General features: G+C 41.4%; 1 protein-coding gene across 16 annotated transcripts in view; it reads right to left on the bottom strand.

Annotated features, from left to right (window-relative positions):
• Nucleotides 1–3,465: 3,465 nt before the first annotated feature.
• Nucleotides 3,466–22,233, bottom strand: part of Hao1 (hydroxyacid oxidase 1) — an 85,308-nt gene continuing 66,540 nt past the window's right edge. For 8 of the 16 annotated variants that reach the window (XR_005285537.2, XR_005285539.2, XR_005285541.2 and 5 more), the window contains one exon: nt 4,766–5,890. Coding sequence is in view for 5 of the 16 variants with exons in the window: in XM_038331815.2 (XP_038187743.1) it covers nt 5,797–5,890; nt 17,713–17,879 (261 nt within the window). In the remaining 11 variants the exon portion in view is untranslated. Of the gene's footprint in view, nt 3,730–4,765; nt 6,675–17,712; nt 17,880–22,233 lie in introns of those variants that run through there. The other 8 variants (XR_005285536.2, XM_038331815.2, XR_005285535.2 and 5 more) reach the window with 8 other exon arrangements.

The raw sequence follows: 22,233 nt of genomic DNA, 5'->3' as shown, positions 1-22,233 counted from the left end.
CTCAGCGTGTGAGCTGTGACCCCGTGGGGGTCAAATGACACTTTCACAGGAGCTGCATATCAGATATTTATATTTTGATTCATGGGAGTAGTAAAATTACAGTAATGAAGTAGCAACAAAAATACTTTATGGTTGGGGGTCACAACAATATGAGAAACTGTATTAAAGAGTCACAACATTAGGACTGCTGAGAACTGCTGAGCTAAGCCAGTTATCAGGGGAATCCAAAGAGCACTCAAAATTCTAGTCGGAAATGAGGACAATAACTAGGCCTGCACCGAGGCTTTTAGAATATACAGGACATGGATAAACTGGGGTGAGATGGAACATGTCCTCTAAGGGATGCTGGGACTGAGACTCTGCTAACGGTTGCTTGGCTGTCTGAAAATGCCTAACTCCCTACCCCCGGAAGGTGCAACATCCCATAATTTTTTTTGTACCCAAGCATAATGAGTAAATCAATTTTTTGCATTTTTTTCAATATCTATTTATACCCAACATAGAAACCCCGAAATGCCTGGAGTGGTCAAGAGTATACATGCTTTCCTACACGCTCAGTGCAGCTGAGTGCCCTGAGTTATCACCCTGCCTGCCAAAGAGTCTCACATATTCAGTCAGACTCATAAATTCCAACATCTTCAGAGAATTCACAACTGGCATATATATTTGTTTCAATATATGCTATGTGCTTCAGTCAAATTAAAAAGCTTTATGTCATAGGTCAAGGCTCAATTTCAAGATAATCCTAACATTACTTCAAAATGCACAACGGTAGATATTAACTTCTCTGATTCCTTTAAAAATCTTGCTATCAGCTAATGCAACTTACCAAATCAGGGTATCCACATTGGAGATTAATTAGGAGGTAACTATGATAGGTTTGTTGTTGTGTTTTCATTTTCAAACATTTATTGAATCTTTCCTTGGTAGATAAAGAAAGTTTTTTTTTTTTTTTTATTAACTTGCCATGTGTGGTGGGGGGGAGGGAAATTGAGAGTTCAATCTCAGCTCTCGAGTGCTGGTCTGGGGGTTGGTTGCAGTGCATGTCACTTTGCCCAGCTCACCAAAACTCTAGCCCTTCCTAGTAGCACTTGCTAATATAGTGCTTGAGGAACTGAGCAGATGGCCCTGATGCTATATCCAGATTCCGCACCATGTCCTAATGTAACTCTCTGTTGTATGGTGTTATGTGCATAGCTAAAATGATTGAAGTTAGATGACTTGTTCCTCAGTGCTTAACAAAACCATGAATGTTTTAGATTTAAAGCATTATTTTTTTTAGATGTTTTGGCATTCTAAACCTTCCTTTTCTATAACTTAGAGGGTATTCATTAAAGATATAACTCATTCACTATGACTTTTTTCTTCTAAAAGGGGTTTGCAGATTTTATTGAATCTACTTTGTTGTGTAACCACTTTGTGATCATTTTCTTTTTAATGTCTAGAAATGCTGGTCACTGATCCCATTAAAACTAGAACTGTGTACTGATTGAGGCGTCTGACTCTCTTGCAAATACAGCTTTGTGGGAAACGGGGCAATGTGCTGCATCCTATGGGCTAACATGCCTTTCTGATGTGCTATTATATCCCTGAGCTAAGAGCCCAACGCTTGGATCCAGTCATGTTAAGGGGAAACTGAAGATAGTAAAGAGGCCATGCTTCCTTGCTGTGATTGACAGCTGCTGTAGAGCTTCCATCCAAGTGCTGCCAGGGTGGTGGAGCCACCTTGACATCCAACCTAAAGAGGCCTTGACAGAGCTGCAAGCCACACCCAAAAGGTGTCGGACACTGCAAGTGGGAATCTCCCAGGCAACTTCTCTGAGTTCCTGACTCTTTAAAACATGAACAGAATAACAATTGTTATAACTTTACACATTTTGGACATTTTGCTTTTCAGCATAGATAGCTGAAATATTGTCTGATTCATGTTTTTACTGTGAGATGAACTTTATAGATTGGCTAAGATAAAATGATCCCCTGCAAGTATGCTTGTATGTGCACACGCGCACTCACACGCACACACACACACAGACACACAGACAGACAGAGAGAGAGAGAGAGACAGAGAGAGAGACAGAGACAGAGACAGAGAGGCAGAGGCAGAGGCAGAGACAGAGACAGAGACAGAGACAGAGCTAAATATGTTATCGTGTTCTTCATGTTAGTAAATTTCTCACTCTCTGCCTTCAAATTAAACATTCTAGGTAGCATTGTCTGACCTGTAAAGAGAGAGAGAGAGAGACCCTCTGCAACACATTCATCCCTGGTCTTTTCTCACTCAGGAAGGCTTTCACCTTGTGATTCCCAATGTTCCACAAAAGATAATCTTGGGAATTGCCTGTTCCTTCCTCTGAGTGTCCTCCCGTTAGAGAAGGGCTGACAACAGCTCAGGGGATTTTCAGCGTCATTCTCCAGGTCATTCTGCTAACACAGCGTTTAGTTAATTTGTCTGTTCTGTTGCTTCCATTGTGTTAGACGCAACATTTCATAAATGCAATCTAAGACTGCACTAGGCTATTTTTCTAACAGCCACACCATGCTATTGGCTAATGTTATGGCTGTCATCGAATGGAAATCCCAGAGTTTTGCCATCTGTGCCGCGGCCAAGCCAGCTCACTCTTCACGCAGCTGACTTCTGAACCTAAACAGAACCTGAACCTTGGTTCTGTCTTATGTCACTTCACTGGTGTCTGCCCAGTGTGTCTCTGGTAGTTGAGATCATCCTTATTCTTGGGTTTGTACCTTAAAAATTTTTTGTTGTTCGGTTTTAAATTCTTGTTTTATTTTTGTGTACTTCATACACGACCACTGCACCTACATCACTCTCTCCCATCCTCTTCCACCTCAATGCCTCCCTTTTAAATCCATGGAATCTTCATTATTATTGTTATACACACATATATAAGTAAATATATATATATAATATGCATGTATATATACAATATATGTGTGTGCACTTAATTAAGATCATAAAATATCCTTCATATGGATTTTCAAACTTGTATTGTTTATGTCTCCTTTCCTCTTTGTCACTTAAAGTTTTAATTGTAAATTCCATATATGTGCCTTATCCCTAAAGTTCTATCAAAATTGTTCATAGAAATATTGAATTAAGGGTGTAGCCTAGCCCAATGTCACTAGAACACTACAGAGTTCCTCAGCAAGTGTTTAAAGCCCCAAGTATAAATATCCTCATTGCTTGCTTCACTAAGCAGGAACTTCTTGTGAAAATGTCAGATACATAGATATAATTAAAATAATTAAGAAGCATTTTATCTATAGCGTGAGGTGTGTGCTAGAGTTTATAATATAAATTAATATAATTTCTTTTGAATGGAGAGAGGATAACTCATGGAATATGTAAATTATCTTTCAATTATCTTCCAAAGACTAAATTACATGCATAATAACCCCTTTTTGGATTTTGAATAGTGTATTACATTAAATAGATAAACAACCACTGTGTCTTTATACAAAGATCAATATTTTTAATGCATTCAATAAAATAATAACTTTGTTGTATATGATTGTTTAAGATGACATAAAATAATAACAAAACCTTCCCCCAAAAAAAACAGCAATCCCCAATTTCAGGTTTCACTGTTATCTTATCTTGAAAGTCCATACGTCATTTTCTTAGGTCAGACTTGTTTTTCTCTACTAGTGTAGTGACGAGGCGAGCAGGTCTGCTTTTCATCCCGCCCGGATCCCACACGGCTAGCTTTATACCCGAAATAACAACACACAAATAGTATTCATTTAAACACTGCCTGGCCCATTAGCTCTAGCCTCTTACTGGCTAACTGTCATATCTTGCTTTAACCCATATTTAGTAATGTGTGTAGCACCACAAGGTGGTGGCTTACAGGGAATAATTCAGCATGTATGACCTGGCAGCTGGCTCCATGGCGTCTGTCTTCTCTGAGAAGAGAGGCATGGTGTCTGCCTTAAGTGTCTGCCTCACTGCCTTCTTCCCAGCATTCTGTTCTGTCTACTCCACCCACCTATGTTCTGCCTATCAGGCCAAGCAGTTTCTTTATTAATTAACCAATGAAACAACAGATAGATACAAGACACTCCTACATCATACTAGCAATAATAAATACTAATAAATGCATATATGATTAATGAATAAAAAGACATGAGTTATTATATTTGTTTTATTTTCTTATCACAAAATCTCTTTATGGAGTTCATTAACTGGTGGTTCTGTTTGTGGTTCTCTGTTTATGCCACTTTGTATGTGTAGAACTTGTCACCCTCTCTCGAAGCTGTTCTTACCTATGACAGAGCCCAGGGCATGCAGCTATGCTGAAAAGAGGCTGAGTGTGGTGTAGGATTCCTTCTACTTTATTTTTTTCAGTTGCATTTATCTTTACTTATTGGTAGATAGTGTTGTAACTGAGTACATGTGTGCAGTATGTAATGATTTAATAAGCATAATTACTGTCTCTGGCTCCGAAAGTAGAATCATTTCTGTATGCTGTGAACCTTGGAACCCTGCTCTTGTAGTCTCCTTGAGATGTATAATTAACTGTTCTCCACTGCATATGTCTTGGATTACTATGTAACAAAACAACTTACCGCCCATCTGTGTTTTGATACCCATTATCTCCTCTCTTTCCCTACCAACCTTCTGCCATGTACTTGTTACCATTTTTGTGATCCTTTTTACAACATTTCCAATAATGTGTGACAAGATGAGAACAAGATTGATAAAGTCATCTCAGGACATTCGAGCATGCGAGAACGTTGAAAGTCATTAATTTAAGGAAGGCCCGCCTGCAGGTTTTTTTTTTTTTTCTGATTTCTCTTCCTTGGCCAATTCCTGAGAAGTCTATCATCTTTCCTCTCAGTTAGAGAGCCCCCTGCTCACTCTCTGCATCCAGAGAACACGTTTAAGCTTTACGACTTGCTTCATTATGGTTTGTCATCTGTCCCTCTGAGAGACTGCGATTATGTGTTTGTGGATAAAATAAAACTTGTTCCCCGCTCCTCTCTTTTTGTGGCAGTCCTGGAAACCACCACAGCCTGAAGTGTGAGTGAATTCAGTTGAACACATGGGAGCTAAGCCATGATATTTCTCCACAATCTCGGTGCACATCTTAAATGCTGAAGACAAGTGTCAGTGTTTTCTCTTTGCCATTCCCAGAAATTAAGCAGGACTCTTCAATCCACATGGTTGCCAAAACTTAAAATTAATTAACAGGCAGAATTAATTTAGTTGACCATGGCATAAATAGAAAGGTCAACAGGCTCCTTCACAGCCAGCCCCCAAAGCAGAAGTGTCAATGCTATCCAGAGGCCAGGCAGGAAAATACAACATTTCAATTCATTTGGGGATCATGGCTGGAGTGAGGCACTTCATCTTCTTGATTCCCTAGGACGCAAGCACACTTTTCCAAAGGGAAAATTAATTTCCACCAGAAACAACAAGTGTAATCTAACATGAGCAAACAATCTCGCTCTGTTTATAGTGACCCTGACCCTGCCTCTTGTGAAAAGGCAAATTAATCAATAACCTCAGCATGGGGTGTCCATGCACATCTGACCCCTTGGAGACTTGGCGGATGTTCAGGAGCCAGCAGAACAGGAGAAAAGGAGTCCTTTCTTAGCCATCTGGACTGATGCTTTCAGGTCCTTCCGTTGCTGCTCTTGTAGGAAGGGGAGGGGAGTCTTGATTCATTCACATCATCAGAGAAATTCTATAGCTCCATGGGCATCGAAAGGAAAGAAAGCGCCGCATGTCATCAGTGGTCAGCACTCAACACGCATAGGAGTTACCTGGGGATCTTGTTAAATGCAAATTCTGAGCCTGGTGTGGGAACAGAGATTCTGCTTTTCTAACAGGCTCCCAGTAGATGCTCCTGTTGCCAGTCCATGGGGCTCCCTCCAAGTATCCAGGATACAGACATGTATAGAAAAACAAGAATGACCGCTAAGCACTTTTCATCTCTCTTCCTTAATCCTATGCTTATTTGCAGAACTAAATTAGTTTTCTCTAATAGTTAATAATCAATCGGAGAATTCTCTTGTTCTTAGTCTTACGTTTTCCATTTCATTTGCTTTTGTGATGGAAAAAAAAAACTCCTCTAAACTATTTTAGATTACAAGGTGGTTTTGTGGAGAGAAAAAAAAAAACTGGAAGGAGAAAATGTAAGAAGATTCTTTTTATTTAAAGCAAGCATTACTCTGTGTGTGTGTGTGTGTGTGTGTGTGTGTGTGCAGTGAATTATATCAACCCCAAATCCTAAACAGCACTAATATAATTAAACTTCCTTTACCAACCAGACTAAATATTGCTCAAATCGTAGATTGTCCTCTAGAATTGTTATAAAACACTCGGGACATAATACTTGAAATACCGAAATGGCTCACGCAGATGAGATTGTGTTTACACGTTAGCTGGCAGTTTACTAAGCTATGATTCTTCAGTTTACTCATTTTTCACGTCTTTGGGACACAAGAACTCCAATCTGCTCCTTTGAAATGCCCTTCTTCTTAATGTAGACTGTGACATTCCAGCGGTACTCTAATTAGCTGCAAAGACTTTTCAGACTTCCCCACACAGCTCTATTTCTCCAGAGCGTGATTGGCCAGGTGAGCTCTTGCCGTTCTCAGCTGTCTTTTAAACCAGCTGCAGGATCTTCCTGAGTACCGCGAGGAAGCAACACCTGCCGAAAGTAAAACCGCTGTTGTGCTTTGACTAGTAGTTTCCCTGGGTTAGTAACAAGTCAGGTCATTTATTTTGTCTTTAATAATTATAGAGAAAAAGTTCCATTAGAGGAAAAGAGCAAAATAGTGAAAACAGTTCAAAGGAAACGAAATAGCTGCTAAATGATCCTTACAGTCGTTCTCGTCACTCCACAAGCTAAGTTTTTAAAAATTAAACTTTTATCACAAAATTCATTTAAGTGCCTAAAATGGATCAACTTTGTACGACTGATTATCAAATAAACTGTTACTTTTTAAAATTATTATTATTATTGTTATTATTATTATTATTTTGTGTATATGAATGTTTTGCCTGTGTGTATGTCTGTCTATACATGTGTGCCTGGTGCCTGAGGAGACCAGAATATGGAGTCAGGCACCCTGTAACTGAAGTTAGATGGTACAGATGTTATGAGCAGCGGTACTGCAAACGGAACCCAGGCCCACCAGAACAGCAGCCACTGAACTATCTCGCCGGTCCTCAGTTCTTATTCTTTAAAAGTCTGTGATGTTAATACTTTTCAAAATATTTTTTTTTAGTTCATTCACTTTTGGACACACACACACAAATACGTTCATAAGCTGCTGTGAAGTGATTCGAAGGCTGGCGTGTGGCACATGGCTCAGGAGCGTGCTGTGCTATTCCTGTGGACCTGAGTCCAGGGGAAGAGAAAGAAAAGGAGATGGCAGAGGCAAAGGAATTGTAGTGGTGAAGGAGAATGTAAAATAAGACTTTCCTTTGCCTTTATGGTATCAGTAAGTCTAACCATGCACTATTTCCAAACCATGCCCACCCAAAATAAACAAACGTAAGAAGGACATTGCAAGTTGGCTGCCTGGAGTTCCAAGTGCTGACTCCTTCCCAGGGCTCACCATCACCACAATCTTTACCTTGGAAGTGACATCTGGAGGGGTAATGCCGACAGCTTCAGACAGCTATGTTGAAATTTTTTTCTAACTCCATGGTAACCATGACAAAGTCCATTTCAGTACTTAACATTATAATGAACATAAAGAACGCCTGACATAATTGTTTGCCAACAAAAATGAAATTGCCTAATTCTAGTGCCTATTCTTCTGTCGGATCCTGGAAACCCATCACAAGGTACAAAAATTTAGAAACTATGACTTCAATTACACTCTAGAATTACACTATGGTTTAACAGGGTGGTTTCCATTTGCCTGGAAATTAAAAGATGTAGATTCTTGTCCTGTTCTGTCACCCACTGTTTGATTTGATAAAATATTCAAACTTCCCAAGCCTTGTTTTAATCTATGAAATGAGACCTGTTTTGTATCAATATAGCTGAAGAACTTTTATTCAAAATATATAAATTATTAACTTGCATTTTTTAAATAAATGAAAACCTTGTGTCCTTCCTCATTTCTCCACAGCCCTTGTCTGACAATCTTATTCCTCTCCTGAAGGATTCTGGGAAATTCCCACCAGTCAGTCTGAATTACTAACGAAGATACAAACTATAGGTCATGGACAAACAACATTATAACAGTCTACAGATGCTATAGATCGTTTTTAGCCAGCAATGTTTACTGACTCACTAATGAAGATACAAACTGCAAGTCGTGGACAAAGGACAATTTAACAGTGCACAGATACTATAGATGAGTTGTTAGCCAGCAATGTTTACTGACAAGCCGATGGAGAGAAAACACTCCACAACACTGATAGACATCAGCGCCTTACAGAGAGCTCACTATAGGCTGGGGAGGGGTGGGGCTTCCGTCAAGCTTGCATTCAAGATGTCCAGACAGTATCATCTAAAGAGACAGGAGAGACCACCTTCTAAAGGTTGTTTGACCCAGAAGCACTGTGTAAGCATTCGAAAGGATACACAAGCATGTCTGGCAAGAATGGTAGGGAGCTTTAGATCACTAGAGACTTAACCTTGAGAACCTGCCTCTAGCAGGTTTAGGTCATGAGCACCCTTGAGGAAGGTCCGCAAGAACAGAAGATCTAGAGCAATGAAGATAAGCGGGAACTGATATTTAGCTTCTCTGAGCTACTCTACATTCACCGCATAGACCAAGACATGAGTTCCCACGAGTCTGCAGCTGTTAAGTGTGAAAATATGATCTCACCTCAGAAAGAAGGAAATGGAGCTTACTGACTGGAATTGACAGCTCTTCAGCAAAACCAACCTGTATTCTGAGCTTCTCTGTATAGCGAAGGACTAAGGGATCCCATATGAGACTTACAGTCATGCTTTCCCGAGGAACATGACACAACAAAGCTCCTTACCCTCTTGTACTGCACACTTGTTTTGAATTTGTTTTTACCTTTTCCTTCTTTTTTCTTGCAGTAAAGATTGGCTTTCAATCATAGTTTGAACGAGGTCAATGTTTGAAAAACAGTCTAAAAGAGAGGAGTCTTTAAACTGAGTTGGATAGACCAGTTCAGCTAGTCTAAAGAGAAGTATACCAAGTGATAGAAGACTAGAAATTCAAGCTGACAGCAGACCAGGAATATTTCCAAATAGCCCCAGTGCATCTGGCCCTATCTGGATGATGATGAAATATTTAGGATTTCTTTATTGTTGAATTTTAAAAATGTTATGCATGCTCTCTGTACTCAGGTATGAAGGAGTCAATGTAAATTCTGTTTAATATGAATACTTGTTGCTGAGTTCTGTGCTTGTCACATTTTTACTACTTCAAGAAACACCTGAGATACATCAACTTATAAAGAGAAATAGTTTATCTGGGTTCATAGCTTTTGGGGGGGGTCTATGTTAAGAACTCTGATAATGCTGTAAAAAGTCATTGAGTAAAATTGCACACCTCACAGCAAGGAAGTAAACTATTTAAAAAAAGCTTTTTTTTTTTTTACAGTGCCCTGTAAGGACTTTCTCCCAATAACCCAAAACCCCTATGGGACCTTTACTGTAGCATTTCTACCATTTCCCAATAGTAGCAAAGCAGAGGACTATGGTTTTTGTACATAGGCAATGGGGGATACCTAAGATCCAGACTATGACAAGTGTCCAAGAAATCTGTATTCAACCCCAGTGCACAGAGGGAAGACTCCACGAGAGAAATGACTGAAATTTACTGAAAGAAAGAAAACTGAGAGAAGGCAGAGAATGCGGGATTATCTATGAGTAATGGAAAAGCAAGGTAAAAAAAAAAAAAAAGCAGTGAACTCCTCAATTCACCCAGTACCTTTCCTCGGGAAAAGAGTTTGGCTTTCATATAACCAGCAAGTTAATATTGGCAATAGCTCAGCCACTAAAGCAATATCCAGTAAGCTACTGAAACCACAGAGAACTTTGAAACACAGCGTCTGGGTTTCAGTGTTATTCCCAAGAAATGTCCATCGTCTTCCCCTAACACCTCCTTCTGTGAGGAATGGAAACAGGGAGCAAGTGGACACCCTGGCTGAGTCATACCATCTGGTGAGGGCTTTTCTGCTGTCAAAGAACCCGAGCGATGCTCAAGAGTGATGTTGGCTTCTGAGAGAAGCTTTTCCTACAAGAAGGTAAGTGAGCCTCCGAGTTCCAACTCAGGAACAATATGTCCATGAGGGGGAAGGAAAAGCTGTCTGGGTGCTTGCCCAGGCAGGTGTTTTCAAAACAGAGACCATGCATAGGATGGCACAGCCCTCGTGTGAAAGGTTCGGGTTCCCCTAAGTGAAGTGTTCAGTGATGATGTTTGGCCCGAAAGCCCTCATCAGAGATTGGGTTCCCTCCCTAGCCTCTTGCTTCAGTTCGGTGTTTTGCTTGAATCTGAGTCATACGCTCCTTAAACTGGCAGGAAATCGAGAGTCAGGCTGGCAGTTCCCTCTCCCCCAAGCAGAGGGAGTGTCTTGGCTGACACCTAAGCAACCTTTTCCATCCCAGACATGTAACAGAACCAATGAACATTGGCAGAATGGAGGCCAGGCTGGCTTCACAGAGTCGGAGAAGAGAAAAGCCATCCTGGAGAAATGCATTAGCCAAAACCATGGTTCAGGGGAAATAGTTCATAGAATTACCTCAGCCATCCACCAAATCCTTTAAATGGTTTGCTTTATCCCCCTAAACCATCTCTGGTCAAGCTTTGGTCCTATCCCCACAGGTGGCTGCCATTGTCCTTCCAGCGCCAACTTGACCCTTCACCCTATTTTCTCCAAAAATACAGTGATTCTAGAAGTTAAGTCCACATTCTCGGGCTTCCCCTTACTCATAGCTGCCATCAAAACGACTCAGGAAAAAGCTCCTTGGTTTCAAATCCCAGTAGAATCCCCACTTGAGTTTGTTAACAGGGAAGATGTGACCAGAGAGAGGGGACAAAATCATCAGTCGGTGACACCCAATCAGTTGTCAAATTAAGTCCAGCAAGGCACAAGAATACCAGCGCAGAAAGAAGCAGAGTTTGGGGAGGAAAGTTTGGCATGTAAAAGTCATTCACTGATTGCTCCAATGTGGGTGACCCTGCGGTTCAGGGGAAAAGAACGGGGGGTCTGAACACCTGCATGGAGAAAGTCTGCCAAAAGACAGAGGAGTGTTGAAAACCATGGCAGAAACTTGGAAACAGTCCTGACCTCCTTCATAGATTTTCCTCTAACCAACCTGGTACTCAAGTTTAGGGCTGAGACTTGGCAAGTTTTCCGCATATAGACCTCAGCAGAAAGTGGCCACCTCACCTGAACCCACCCCAACATTCCGTAGTGCCGCTCTCAGTTCTCTCTGTAGTAATCTCCCACCATCATTTTCTTCCCCTTGGCTCTCCTTCACCTCACCCTCAGCTTCCTCAACTTCACGTCTAGCAGGAGGCCCCATTGCTTGGCCAGGGCTCTAGCCTGTTTCCTACCAATAGCCCTCTGTTTTTGCTGCCTGTGCCATCACACAGTGCCTTCTGCTTGCTCAGACCAGGGTTCTGCCGTCAATCAAGTGTTTGACCTCCAGAAGGAAGCCTGCACCCAACCGATTTAAAGAAAAGCAAAAGCAAAACAACAAAAAGACAAAAAAAGACCTCTAAAATATTTTAAAGGTTTTTCTTGAAATATTAAAACGTTTCATACTGAATGTGTAGAAATCACATATCTCACTGTCCTAGAGAGAACTCTACAGAAATATTTCCTATATTTAAAATGCATGCCGTTTTGTTATGAATCGAGCTCTTTCTTTTAACAGACACAGGCTCTTTGTTTATTTCAGATATGAACAGCTACACAGTTGCTCCCCAACTCAATATTAGTTATGAGAGATAACATTGAATTATTAATATAAATAATGTGCTAATAGTGCCTCACCTGTGTGTAAAGGGTCTTGGAAAACAGACTCCACGCTTAGGATGAAGTGATTTTTTTCATCCAAATTTGCAGAGCCGAGAAGAAAGCACTTTTATGGCTGTCATGCTGCATCCACTCCACCCATTTCTCTCTTTCCAGTTGGTGCAGATAGGAAATACCCTCTGATCTCACTCCGTGTGCCCAAACTAGAGGATTTGTGTTTTGATGTTTGAGTACTGCAGAGCTAACCTGACAGTTTGGGTTTAGTCCTATGAAGGAGTAGAGGCAACCAATCAGGGAGAAAAGAAAACCCAATAGCCAGTTCTGTTAGAGGACAGAAACTCCCGAGGGATAATGTTATTAATTTGAAGAATGAAGAAAGACAATTTGATGAAAGGTGATTCAACAAAGAGAGAGCTAGCTGGGGCTGTGGAGTTAGCTGAGGAGTCACGAGCACTCGCTGCTCTTCCGGAGAGAGGACTTTGGTTCAGTTCCCAGCACCTCATGGGCTCTCTCAATTATCACTAACTCCAGATCCAGGGAATCTGACTTTCTCTTTTGACTTCTGCAGACATTAGGTGTACATATAACATAACATGCAAAGCACTCCCACACATAAAATAAGATAAATCTTAAAGAATGTCTTGAACATCTGAGTTCTCATCATTTGTCTGTCTTTGATGAAATGTGTTACCCAAGGCAGAAGTAATACCTATAGTTCTATAATGGATAAACTGTATTTAATGAAGAATATATTACATCATGCAGCTCTCTGGAATAAACTTCACATAAATATTGCAGTCAAAGGAATGGAGTTCATGCAAACGTAAGAATCTTGAAATACCTCATGTGGTGGCACACAACTACAATATCAGAGCTGTAGAGACAGGGTTGGATCCTTGCAATTTTGAAGCTATCCTGAGCTAAATAATGAGATGCAATGTTCAATAAAACTGAAACGGATTCTTTATTTCCATTTTTGAGCGGATGAAGTAGACAGATATTTTCCAGTAGAAGGTTTAAACTTCTTCTTTTGGAGCCAATAACAAAGAATGTCTGTAAGACAGTAAGAGGATACTCCTCAGACTTTGCCCGGCCACTCACACTCAGCATCACGTTGGTATGACCACTGATTGGTTGCCTTTTCTAATCCTTTCCACCATCCTCTGATCCTCCAGGTACTGCCCTTCTCATATTGCTCTGTTTCTCCTCACAGGTGGTTAACAGACTGCTCAGGCCATCCTGAAATGGCAGAACTGAAGGCTCAAAGGCCTACAGATTCTAAAGCAGCTGTCAAATTGAACATAAATAAGGAATCATTCCTACTCATCTTGATAATGGCTTATGAATGCTCTAAAGTGGAAATGAAAATGAAAATCGCACTGCATTCCAAAGGCTTTTCTTGATGAAAGTTCTGAATGCTAGGAATCATTGCAAAGATCTTTGTGTTTAGTAGATGATGTGGAGATCTGTAGTAAGGAGTTGTGGGCAGGCCTGCTTTTCATCCTGCCTGGCTCCCGCATAGCTAGCTTAGCCCCAGAAATAACAACTGTATTCATTTAAACACTGCCTGGCCCATTAGTTTCAGCCTCTTATTAGCTAATTCTCACATCTTGCTTTAACCCATATTTAGTAATGTGTGTAGCACCACAAGGTGGTGGCTTACCTGGAAAGATTCAGCATGTCTGACCTGGCAGATGGCTCCATGGTGTCTGTCTCAGAGAGGAGAGGCATGGCGTCTGCCTGAGGCATCTGCCTCACTGCCTTCTACCCACCATCCTGTTCTGTTTACTCCACCTATCTAAATCCTGCCCTATCAAAAAGCCAAGGCAGTTTTTTATTAACCAATGAGAGTTCGCCATCAGATTTACATCAGTGTAAATCAAGGCACCACGTGTATGCCAAGGACACATTCCTCTCTTCCAGAGTACTCTGCCATGGCCTCCCCTGCTCAGAGCGTCTACCAAGCTTCAGCTAGGCTCTCCCTTTGTCAGTCATGGCCCTACATCTCCCCAATGTCATGAGCTAGACAATTACAGTTCATCCACTTGTATTTCCCATCTGTCTGTATCACTGTCTTGTGTTATCTGATAATTAATGTCTTAAAACTCTTTCAATCTGGCTGTCTTATTATGGTGGTTATTTCAAGTAAGCAGATGAGAATAGACCTTCATGATCTGTTTTAGCCAGAAGACCAACCCCTTAAAGGTGTAACAGAAATTTGGGCCATACTTAGTGAATTAAACTGTTCTGAACCCGTGACTTTAGACTCACAATGTCCCTGCTAGAGCAAAACTATAGTCTAAGTGCGACCTTGTAACGAATTCAAACAACTGCATTGTGAAAGATGGTTCTAAAATGGGCCTGAATAGCCATTCCTCAAAAAGAGACATAGAAATGATCAACAAGTATATGGAAAGTGCTCCTTATTGCCAGCCACCGGGGAAATACAACTCAAAACCACAATCGATAGCACTGCACCCCAGCTAGCATGGCTATCATTCAAAAGGACATGAGATAGGATCTGGCCAAAACATAGAGCCCAGAGGATGCTGACTCACTGTTCATGCCTAGACAAAGCCAAGGGTTTGTGATGGCAAGCAGCACGGGCTCCCCAGACTGAAAGTAGATAGCTGCATGACCCAGCAATGTGTGTCTATCCAAAGGAAAGGAAATCAGCACATCAAAGAGATAGCTGAATTCCCATGTTCATAGCAGCACTACACATAATAGTTAAAACACAAACCAGGCTACAAGACCCTCAATGGGCATATAAATAAAGAAAATGTGGTGTGTATGCTCAGCAGGCAATTCTTCACCCACAAAAAGAATGAAATCTACAAAAAGCTATACCAATAAAGTAAAAACTGAACTTAAATATACATTATCTGTACTTTTGTGGTAAATATCCATACAATCAGGTTGCTTTTAATTTCCCAGTGCAGTGTGCAGGAATTGCGTGCAGTATGCAGTACTTGACATGAACCAGACTTCATACTGTGGATTGTGCCTCACTGTAGACTGATACAGGTGCTCTGAGCATACCTAAGACAGGCTAGGTTGAGATGGGGAAACACATTTTTACCTCGTGATGCGTTTCTCTGGAAATAGCACTATCTCTATATCAAGGAACATCTGTGTTATATTGTTGAGAAATTTAGAGAGATTGTATGTGCTTTCGCCATAAAACTATAGTGTGAGATAATGCATTTGTTCATTAGCTAAAATGAATCATTCCAGGGTGTTTATAGACCTCAGAACATCGTTTTAGGTAGGATGTAAACACCCAGTGTTACCTGTCAATTTTAAAATAAGTAATCTTAACTGTATGTATGTATGTATGTACGTATGTATGTATGTATGTATAACATTGAATGATCTTTCCCAGGACGCACAGTTCTGTGAAGGTTGTTGTTATAACTATCCCTTCAACAAACTGTATACCTTAGTCCCTCAGTTCTGACGGCTAAAGAATGGTTATCCAAAGAAAAGGTCCCATTTCTTTGTGAACTTACAAGAGCCTCTTGACTAGAAACAAATACTTTTGTTCAAACTTGTACAAAAGCCCACACTGTAAAAATCTCACTACTTTAAAGTCAGAGAAATAAAGGAAGAGAGTGTCTGAAACTGTAGCTAATGCTGATAACATCCATAACAAAATGTATCCTTGAGGCTGAAGAAATGGCTCAGCCATTAAGAGCATACACTACTCAACCAGGCCATGGTGGTGCATGTTTTTAAACCCAGCACTCAGGAGGCAGAGGCAGGCAGAGCTCTTCAAGTTCAAGGTTAACCTGGTCTAGAGCCAGAGCTACCCAGAAAATAAAAGAACGTGCACTACTCTTCGAGAGGACCCAGGTTTGGTAGCAGCACCCACTTGGGGTGGCAAACCAACTCCTATAATTCCAGCTCAGGGAATACAAAGCCACAGACTTTCTCAGGCACCTGCCCCTCCAGGAACTCTCTCACTCACACACACACACACTGGACCCTCCCAGGTGTCTCTGCCTCTGGCTATGCTCTCCCATTTAGCTACAGTCAACCTTCTCCCTCACCATGCCTAGAAGCAGTCATGGTCTTTCCTTCCCTTTCTATTTTATTTTCTCATTCACACCCTGCACATACAGACACACTGGAGCCTACTAAATCCATTTAGTTTGTTCATTCACATTTGGAATCAAATCCAAAATAGCAGAGGCTTGAAGTCTACAGCCCAATCACTTAAGCAGCATGAGATACAGGCTGCTGGGATGCCTGGTAACCTTGCTTTGCTGCTGGCTTGTCTGGTAACCTTCCTTTAGTTCCATTTTCCAAAGACTTTGGGGTTTAAGCCTGTTTTAGTTCAGCAAAATATCCCCAGCATCTTTCTAGTCGATTCTTTCCTTGTGGTTTAAGTTGGTGTTTATCCTTGCGGACTGAAACTAGCAGAACTGGCGCACTACCCTAGTAACATTTTTGAAAGCTATACAAGAAATGAACCCTAATTATCTCCAAGAAACAAAGAGGACTGTGGATGCTGATGGTAAAGAAAGGAACTGTATTCCCGTAGGCTGCTCTGCACTCGTAAAGGCTACATTGCTGTGGTTTGGCATAGTTTGACTTGTGTTTGTTGTTATACTGTGAATGTGTTTAATTCGCATACAGGTTTCAGGTCAAGCAAAACTGGGCTTACTTTCACTCTCATATTAGAAAGAGATGTTCTGACAGTAACAGAAGCACCGGGATTTCTCATTCTCACCTTTATCCCAACTCACATCCAGTCCAGCCTCCTTTTTTTCAAGGATGTGCAAACTGAATCCAGATTAGTTATTATATGGCCAATTACTACAAAACCTTGATATCATGAGGCCACTGCTTAGACTAGCCCAAAATTATTCTCACCTAACAGTATAAGTAATAACGATTTTGAGTACAGTAGGGATTAAGGGATCTAACTTCTTCCTGTCAAATTCTCTACTGTTCTTCCTTTAATATTACACTTCATTTTTATCCAATTTTGAGACTCACTTTGGTGGATAATTCCCCACTTTGGATAGAACATTGAATTGCAATGGGTTGATTAGTAATCGTTCTACACATTAATATAATGCATCTTAATTAGAATACATTTCCCCAGGCACATAGAGAGAACTACTCTGTCTACATGTACTAGGATTTCCAATGGAGCGGTGGAAGCAAAGGTGGAGGCTAAGAGAAACTGGCTGATGGCTAGACCAGCTGATGCCACACAAGTGCAATTATAGGTGCTAAACCCTCAGCACCTGCAGGAGATGCTCAACAGAGGCAGGGTGTGGAGACAGAATTGGGGCTTGCTGGCTAGTCTAGCCAAACCAATGAGATCCAGTTTCAGTGGGACACCCTGCATGGAATAATTAAGGCCAAAGGTGATCAAAGAAGACAGTCAATGCAGATCTCTGTCCACTACACATGCCCATGTGCACATATACACAAGAAGAAAAACAACATGATTATAAGTGACCTAGGAAGACTCCTATAGCTCCCTAAGTAAAAAAAAAAAAAAAAAAAAAAAAAAAAAAAAAAAAAAAAAAAAAAAGTATGTTCAGAAAGTATTCATCCCCGAAAATTAAATTAGCACAAATCAGGATAAACTTACCAAGTTAGCCATTTGTGGAACTAATCCATCCTGGGAGGTGACCTAGAAATGCTTTGAAAAATGGAACCCAAAGCTTTCCAGTCCTGAGAAGTTTAAGAAACCTGGACTCAGGTGTCATAATTATAAAGCAGTCAGCTGGGCAGTTGTGTTTTACCTTGCTTGGGATGATGTCATGGTTCTCTGGCAGTTGATCGTAAAATAAGAATCAAAGAATAAGAATGCATCAGTGTCCAGCACTGCTGAGAGAATCAGAGCCCAGGCCTGGGCCACTCTGATTCTACTCAAGGGACCACGGGACTTTATCCAGGCAGCAGGTGTTTCCTAGACCAGAAAATTTAATAGAAACAGGGTCACAAAGAAAGAAATGGGTGGAAAGAGAAGACACAGATGGGGGGAAAGGAAGACACGCATTAAGGAGTAGGAGGAAAGGGAACCGTGTTGGGGAAAATTCTGAAAAAGGACAAGAGTCTCATCAGCTATAAACAAGCTCTTTTCAGCTATTCAAAATATAACACAGGTAAGGGCTTGACCTTCTCCTGGATGTCTGAGGTAACAGCATTTTAACAAAGCTCCCATTGTAGTTTATACTTCTCTTAGAATGATGTTAAGTGTAATGGTGATTAGCTCCGTGCTCTTGAAAATTCAGGACTAGCCCCTCACTCCTCTTTACATAGAGTCAACAGTTAACTCTCCATTTTCTACTCCAGCTTCATCTTCCAGGCGCAATCCTTCCTGGTACCCAGGCTTTCATTCACACTTCCAGATCCCATAACTATGCCTGCTTCTTCCTACTTACTCCCTGAGCCTTTTCATACTCGGTGCTCTCTAGGCAGAACAGACAGCCCCCAACTGCCACCCTTGTGCTTGCTGGGGAGTTTCTGAGCCGGAAAGAATAAGCCAGCATGCTTCTGGAACATTCGTGCCTCTCCACACAGAAAGATTTGTGCAAATCTGGGCATTTTCCAAGTGACCCGAAGTCACTCCAGTACCTTCCACTCCCCAGATAAAGGCTAAGCTCAGAGTGGCAGCTGCATCCACATTCACCTGCTCATGCGTGTCCCTCATAGCACCTCCTATCAGACTCAGGAGAACACGGAACAGATTCGCAGTTGGATAAACGAAGGAAGTGACACAAACTGCGGACAGGAACATCTATCCAACAACTTGAAAATAATACAGAATGAAGGCTTTCTGGCTGTCTTCAGATGCTGCAGGGTTGACTGTTCATTTGAAGAGAAAGAACAGCGGTAGAGCTGACGCCTAGCCACGGCACACAGTGAATTACACAGACTCAGAGTCTCACTTATACCAAGGCTTACACCTTGCTGCTTCTTTCACTTACTATGCTAAACGGTAGTAATAGTCATAATAACAAGGTCACGTGCGTTGTTTTATGATTCCGTATTTGAAAATTGTGCTGGGACACTGTACGAACACATCTTCACTTAGCAAGTTGTTCATGAACTACCAAACTGCATAGGCTGGGGGTGTGCCAGTAAAACACAGAGCATGTTTTCTGTTGAGCACTTAATATGACAGTTGTATGTTAATATGGAAGTGAGAGTCATATGCTACAGTTGTGACACAAAACACCACAGAATAATACAATGGAGCCCTTGAGAGCAGGTAGTTATCAAGTTTCTGTAGGTAGGACTGCATATATTATACACAAGCACATACATTATATGCACATTGGATCGCTGATACATTGTCAGTCCGTTTCCCACCCAGTAATTTCAACTGTTTCTTCGTCACAAGCATGCGTCACACACTGTAGTCCCAGGGAACAAGGTTAACTCTGTAGCTCAGCTCCTTTAATGGCAGTTACTCACTCTTGCCTGCTATTTGCTTTTCCATCATTCCGACCCAGGCCTGTGTATCATTCCCCCACCAGACATGCCCCACTCATTCAGGTGGAAACAGGAACGTTTCCCAATCAAGGCAACTGAACAGACCATATTAAGCAAAAAGACTGTAAGTCTAATGGCCTATTACTCATAACTAACTGATGAGCCACTGAAGACAGTTGCTCAGGAGAAGAGTTTACTAAAGCAGTAAATTATCCCGTTGCGCTTCCTCACCCCCTTGTCCCGTTTGGATGTGTGCATTTGCTAGAGCTGCTCATGTCATTCTTTAAGATGGGCCCGACACTCATTCAGTCTCCTCTCCAGCCTGAACTCCACAGCCGCAGCCTCCATTCAAGCACAGCAGTCATCCTAGAACCTATGGGGGTTTTTTCCTTTGACCTGTGGGGTTCTCAGAGGCTGGGAGTGTCTTCTGCCTAAGATGACACCTCAGAGCGGCTCTAAGAGAAGAGCCTTGCAAAGTCACTGATGAAGCCCCCTGGTTCAAGACAAATAAATCCATTAAATGAATAAATAAATCTTAAGAAATATATTATGTGTGATTAGAGCCACATCTTATTTTTCTTTTTTCTTAGCTGGCATTCCTCAGGAGTGGAAAAATATCAAAGGCATTCCCACACAAAGGTCCACCCTGAAGTATGTTGAAGTGTCGAATTGTGAATTGCGGACTAACAAAAGGCAGGAAGCAGGGAGTTCAGAATTTAACTCGCCCTGAGCTCACCCTATTGTGCCTAGGTACCAAGAAAGAACTCAGGGTCAGAACTAGCTACTTCTGTTTCCTTTCTCTGTTGAGATAGTAAACTTCAAAAACTATTGATTTGACAAGAGATTTCCAAGTGTGGGTGAGCCATACAGGCTGGCAACCCATGTGTTACTGTAACTCTCAAAGCATGTTTCAACCTAACATCTTTTCAAAGTTACAAAAGTCTCTATCACCTTCAGTGAATCCCATTTTCTATGTGTCTATTTTCAGACTCTAATGAGTCCTTTCTCTTACCAAAAACAAATAAATAATGAAAAGAGAGTATGCAAGAAGGAAAAATAACAGTACTTCATCTCAGGCAACAGTAACCATATTTCTTGTTTTTGTTTTTAGGTGAAAGTCCCTGACTTCGTTGTCAAGCTTAATGCCCTCATCTACAATGACCCTTAAAATGTCTCTAGTTGTCTGCAGATGGGATTACACTCTCCTTGCTGAGGTGGCCTGCCCTTGGAACCTGTCTCTGGGGTACCCTCTGCTGGATGGCATGTGAGTCTGCTCTTAGGGAATAAGAATGCACTTTGGCTTTGGCGGGAATGGGTATTGGTGCAGCATGGGCGGTCTTCCATAATGCATACTGTTCCTAGCACAATTGTCAAGGCTTATTTAGAGTCCAGGTACTACAAATGCAGCCAGGCTTTGAGGAACTAATACTCGGGACAGCAACAACTCACACCACAGACATTCTTCCATTTAGATGTATGTAGTACGATATAAATTGAGACCAATGGTACAAGATTCATCTTTTTAAGAATGAGAAAGTGGATAACTGAGAATTCCTGCTAGAACAGATTACGCCAAATAACTGGCAACTAAACCTTGAAATGTCCCTCATACAGATTAGGGAGTTCAAACTCCCCTGATGGCTCCTCCATGCTTGTTATCTTAATCACCTTCCATAAGAAGTGAGCAAATCAACACTCTACCATTGAGTTAGTAAGAGAAATCTGTTCTTCCCAATGAAAGGAAAGTGAGGTAACAGGTAAAATATTGGGATAATCAGAAATTTTAAATAAGTCATTAGCTAACACCTGTCTCACTCAGTAGCAAGAAAGCATAAAAGTTGTTTTTTCTTGCTGGTTAACTTCTCTCTTCTCCTTTCATTTTATCTTTACTTAAGTCTTGTAAGAGGGCAACAGTCACTGAAAACCCACTGTATACTCATCTACCTGTGTTTTCAGAGGATGATAATGGTTACACAAAGGAAAAAATAAGAGAATAGAAAATGATTACATTAGTCACCATCAAAAATGGTTGAGTTTTAAGAATGACAAGAAAGAGACAAATGATAATCTGGACCATGGGCAAGGTCAAGAGGCACAGATTGGGACTGCAGTGGGTGCTGACCTTGCTAAAAAGTCCCCTGAGGGAAGGTGAGGAAAGTTTCTGGCTTACTGTTGAGGCCTCTGCCCTTCCAGAGGTGGGGAAGAAATACAGGGCAGCACTGGACGTTAGCTGGTGAAGACTGATGTCAGTAGCTCCAAACAGACAGCATGGTAGTCACTAAGCTTGCCTTCTGAGGCCTAATTGAAGCTCATCCTGGAAGATACAGTGGGTCAAAGGCAAGTAGAAAAGACCTCTGAAACTTAATAGATGTAGGGAATGTCATGTCCAAAAACAGCCTAAATAAAACAAGTGGCGTTCCGAGTAGCTGGGCGATTCTTTTAGCAGCACTTGGAAGAAAATTGTAACCAGAGGTGAAGTGGTATGTACCAGCACTCCAACTGTTCACACAGGACCTTTGAGTCCTCTCTATTAGAAGGACGACTACGTGATAAATTGCCACCCTAAGGATATACAGAAATACTGATGTCAGGAGAGATGCCTTCTTAATTTCCAGGTCTCGAAAGACCTTAGACAGCAGATCTGTAGCTAATCACTGGGGCCTTGTTCAGTCACCACCTAGCTTCAGTTTAGAAACTGTCTGTACACTTACGATTTTCCAAGGGACAGTGTTGGTCTCTAAAATACACAAACTCCTTCCCCAGCATCCCCTTTGTACCCACAGTATCCACAGCCCACGGCTACCTAAGAAGCTCTGTGTCGTGTC

This window comes from Arvicola amphibius, chromosome 5, assembly GCF_903992535.2.
Source record: "Arvicola amphibius chromosome 5, mArvAmp1.2, whole genome shotgun sequence".
NCBI lineage: Eukaryota > Metazoa > Chordata > Mammalia > Rodentia > Cricetidae > Arvicola > Arvicola amphibius.
The sequence above is the reverse complement of the archived record's forward strand: the minus strand, read 5'-3'. Positions and strand labels throughout refer to the sequence as shown.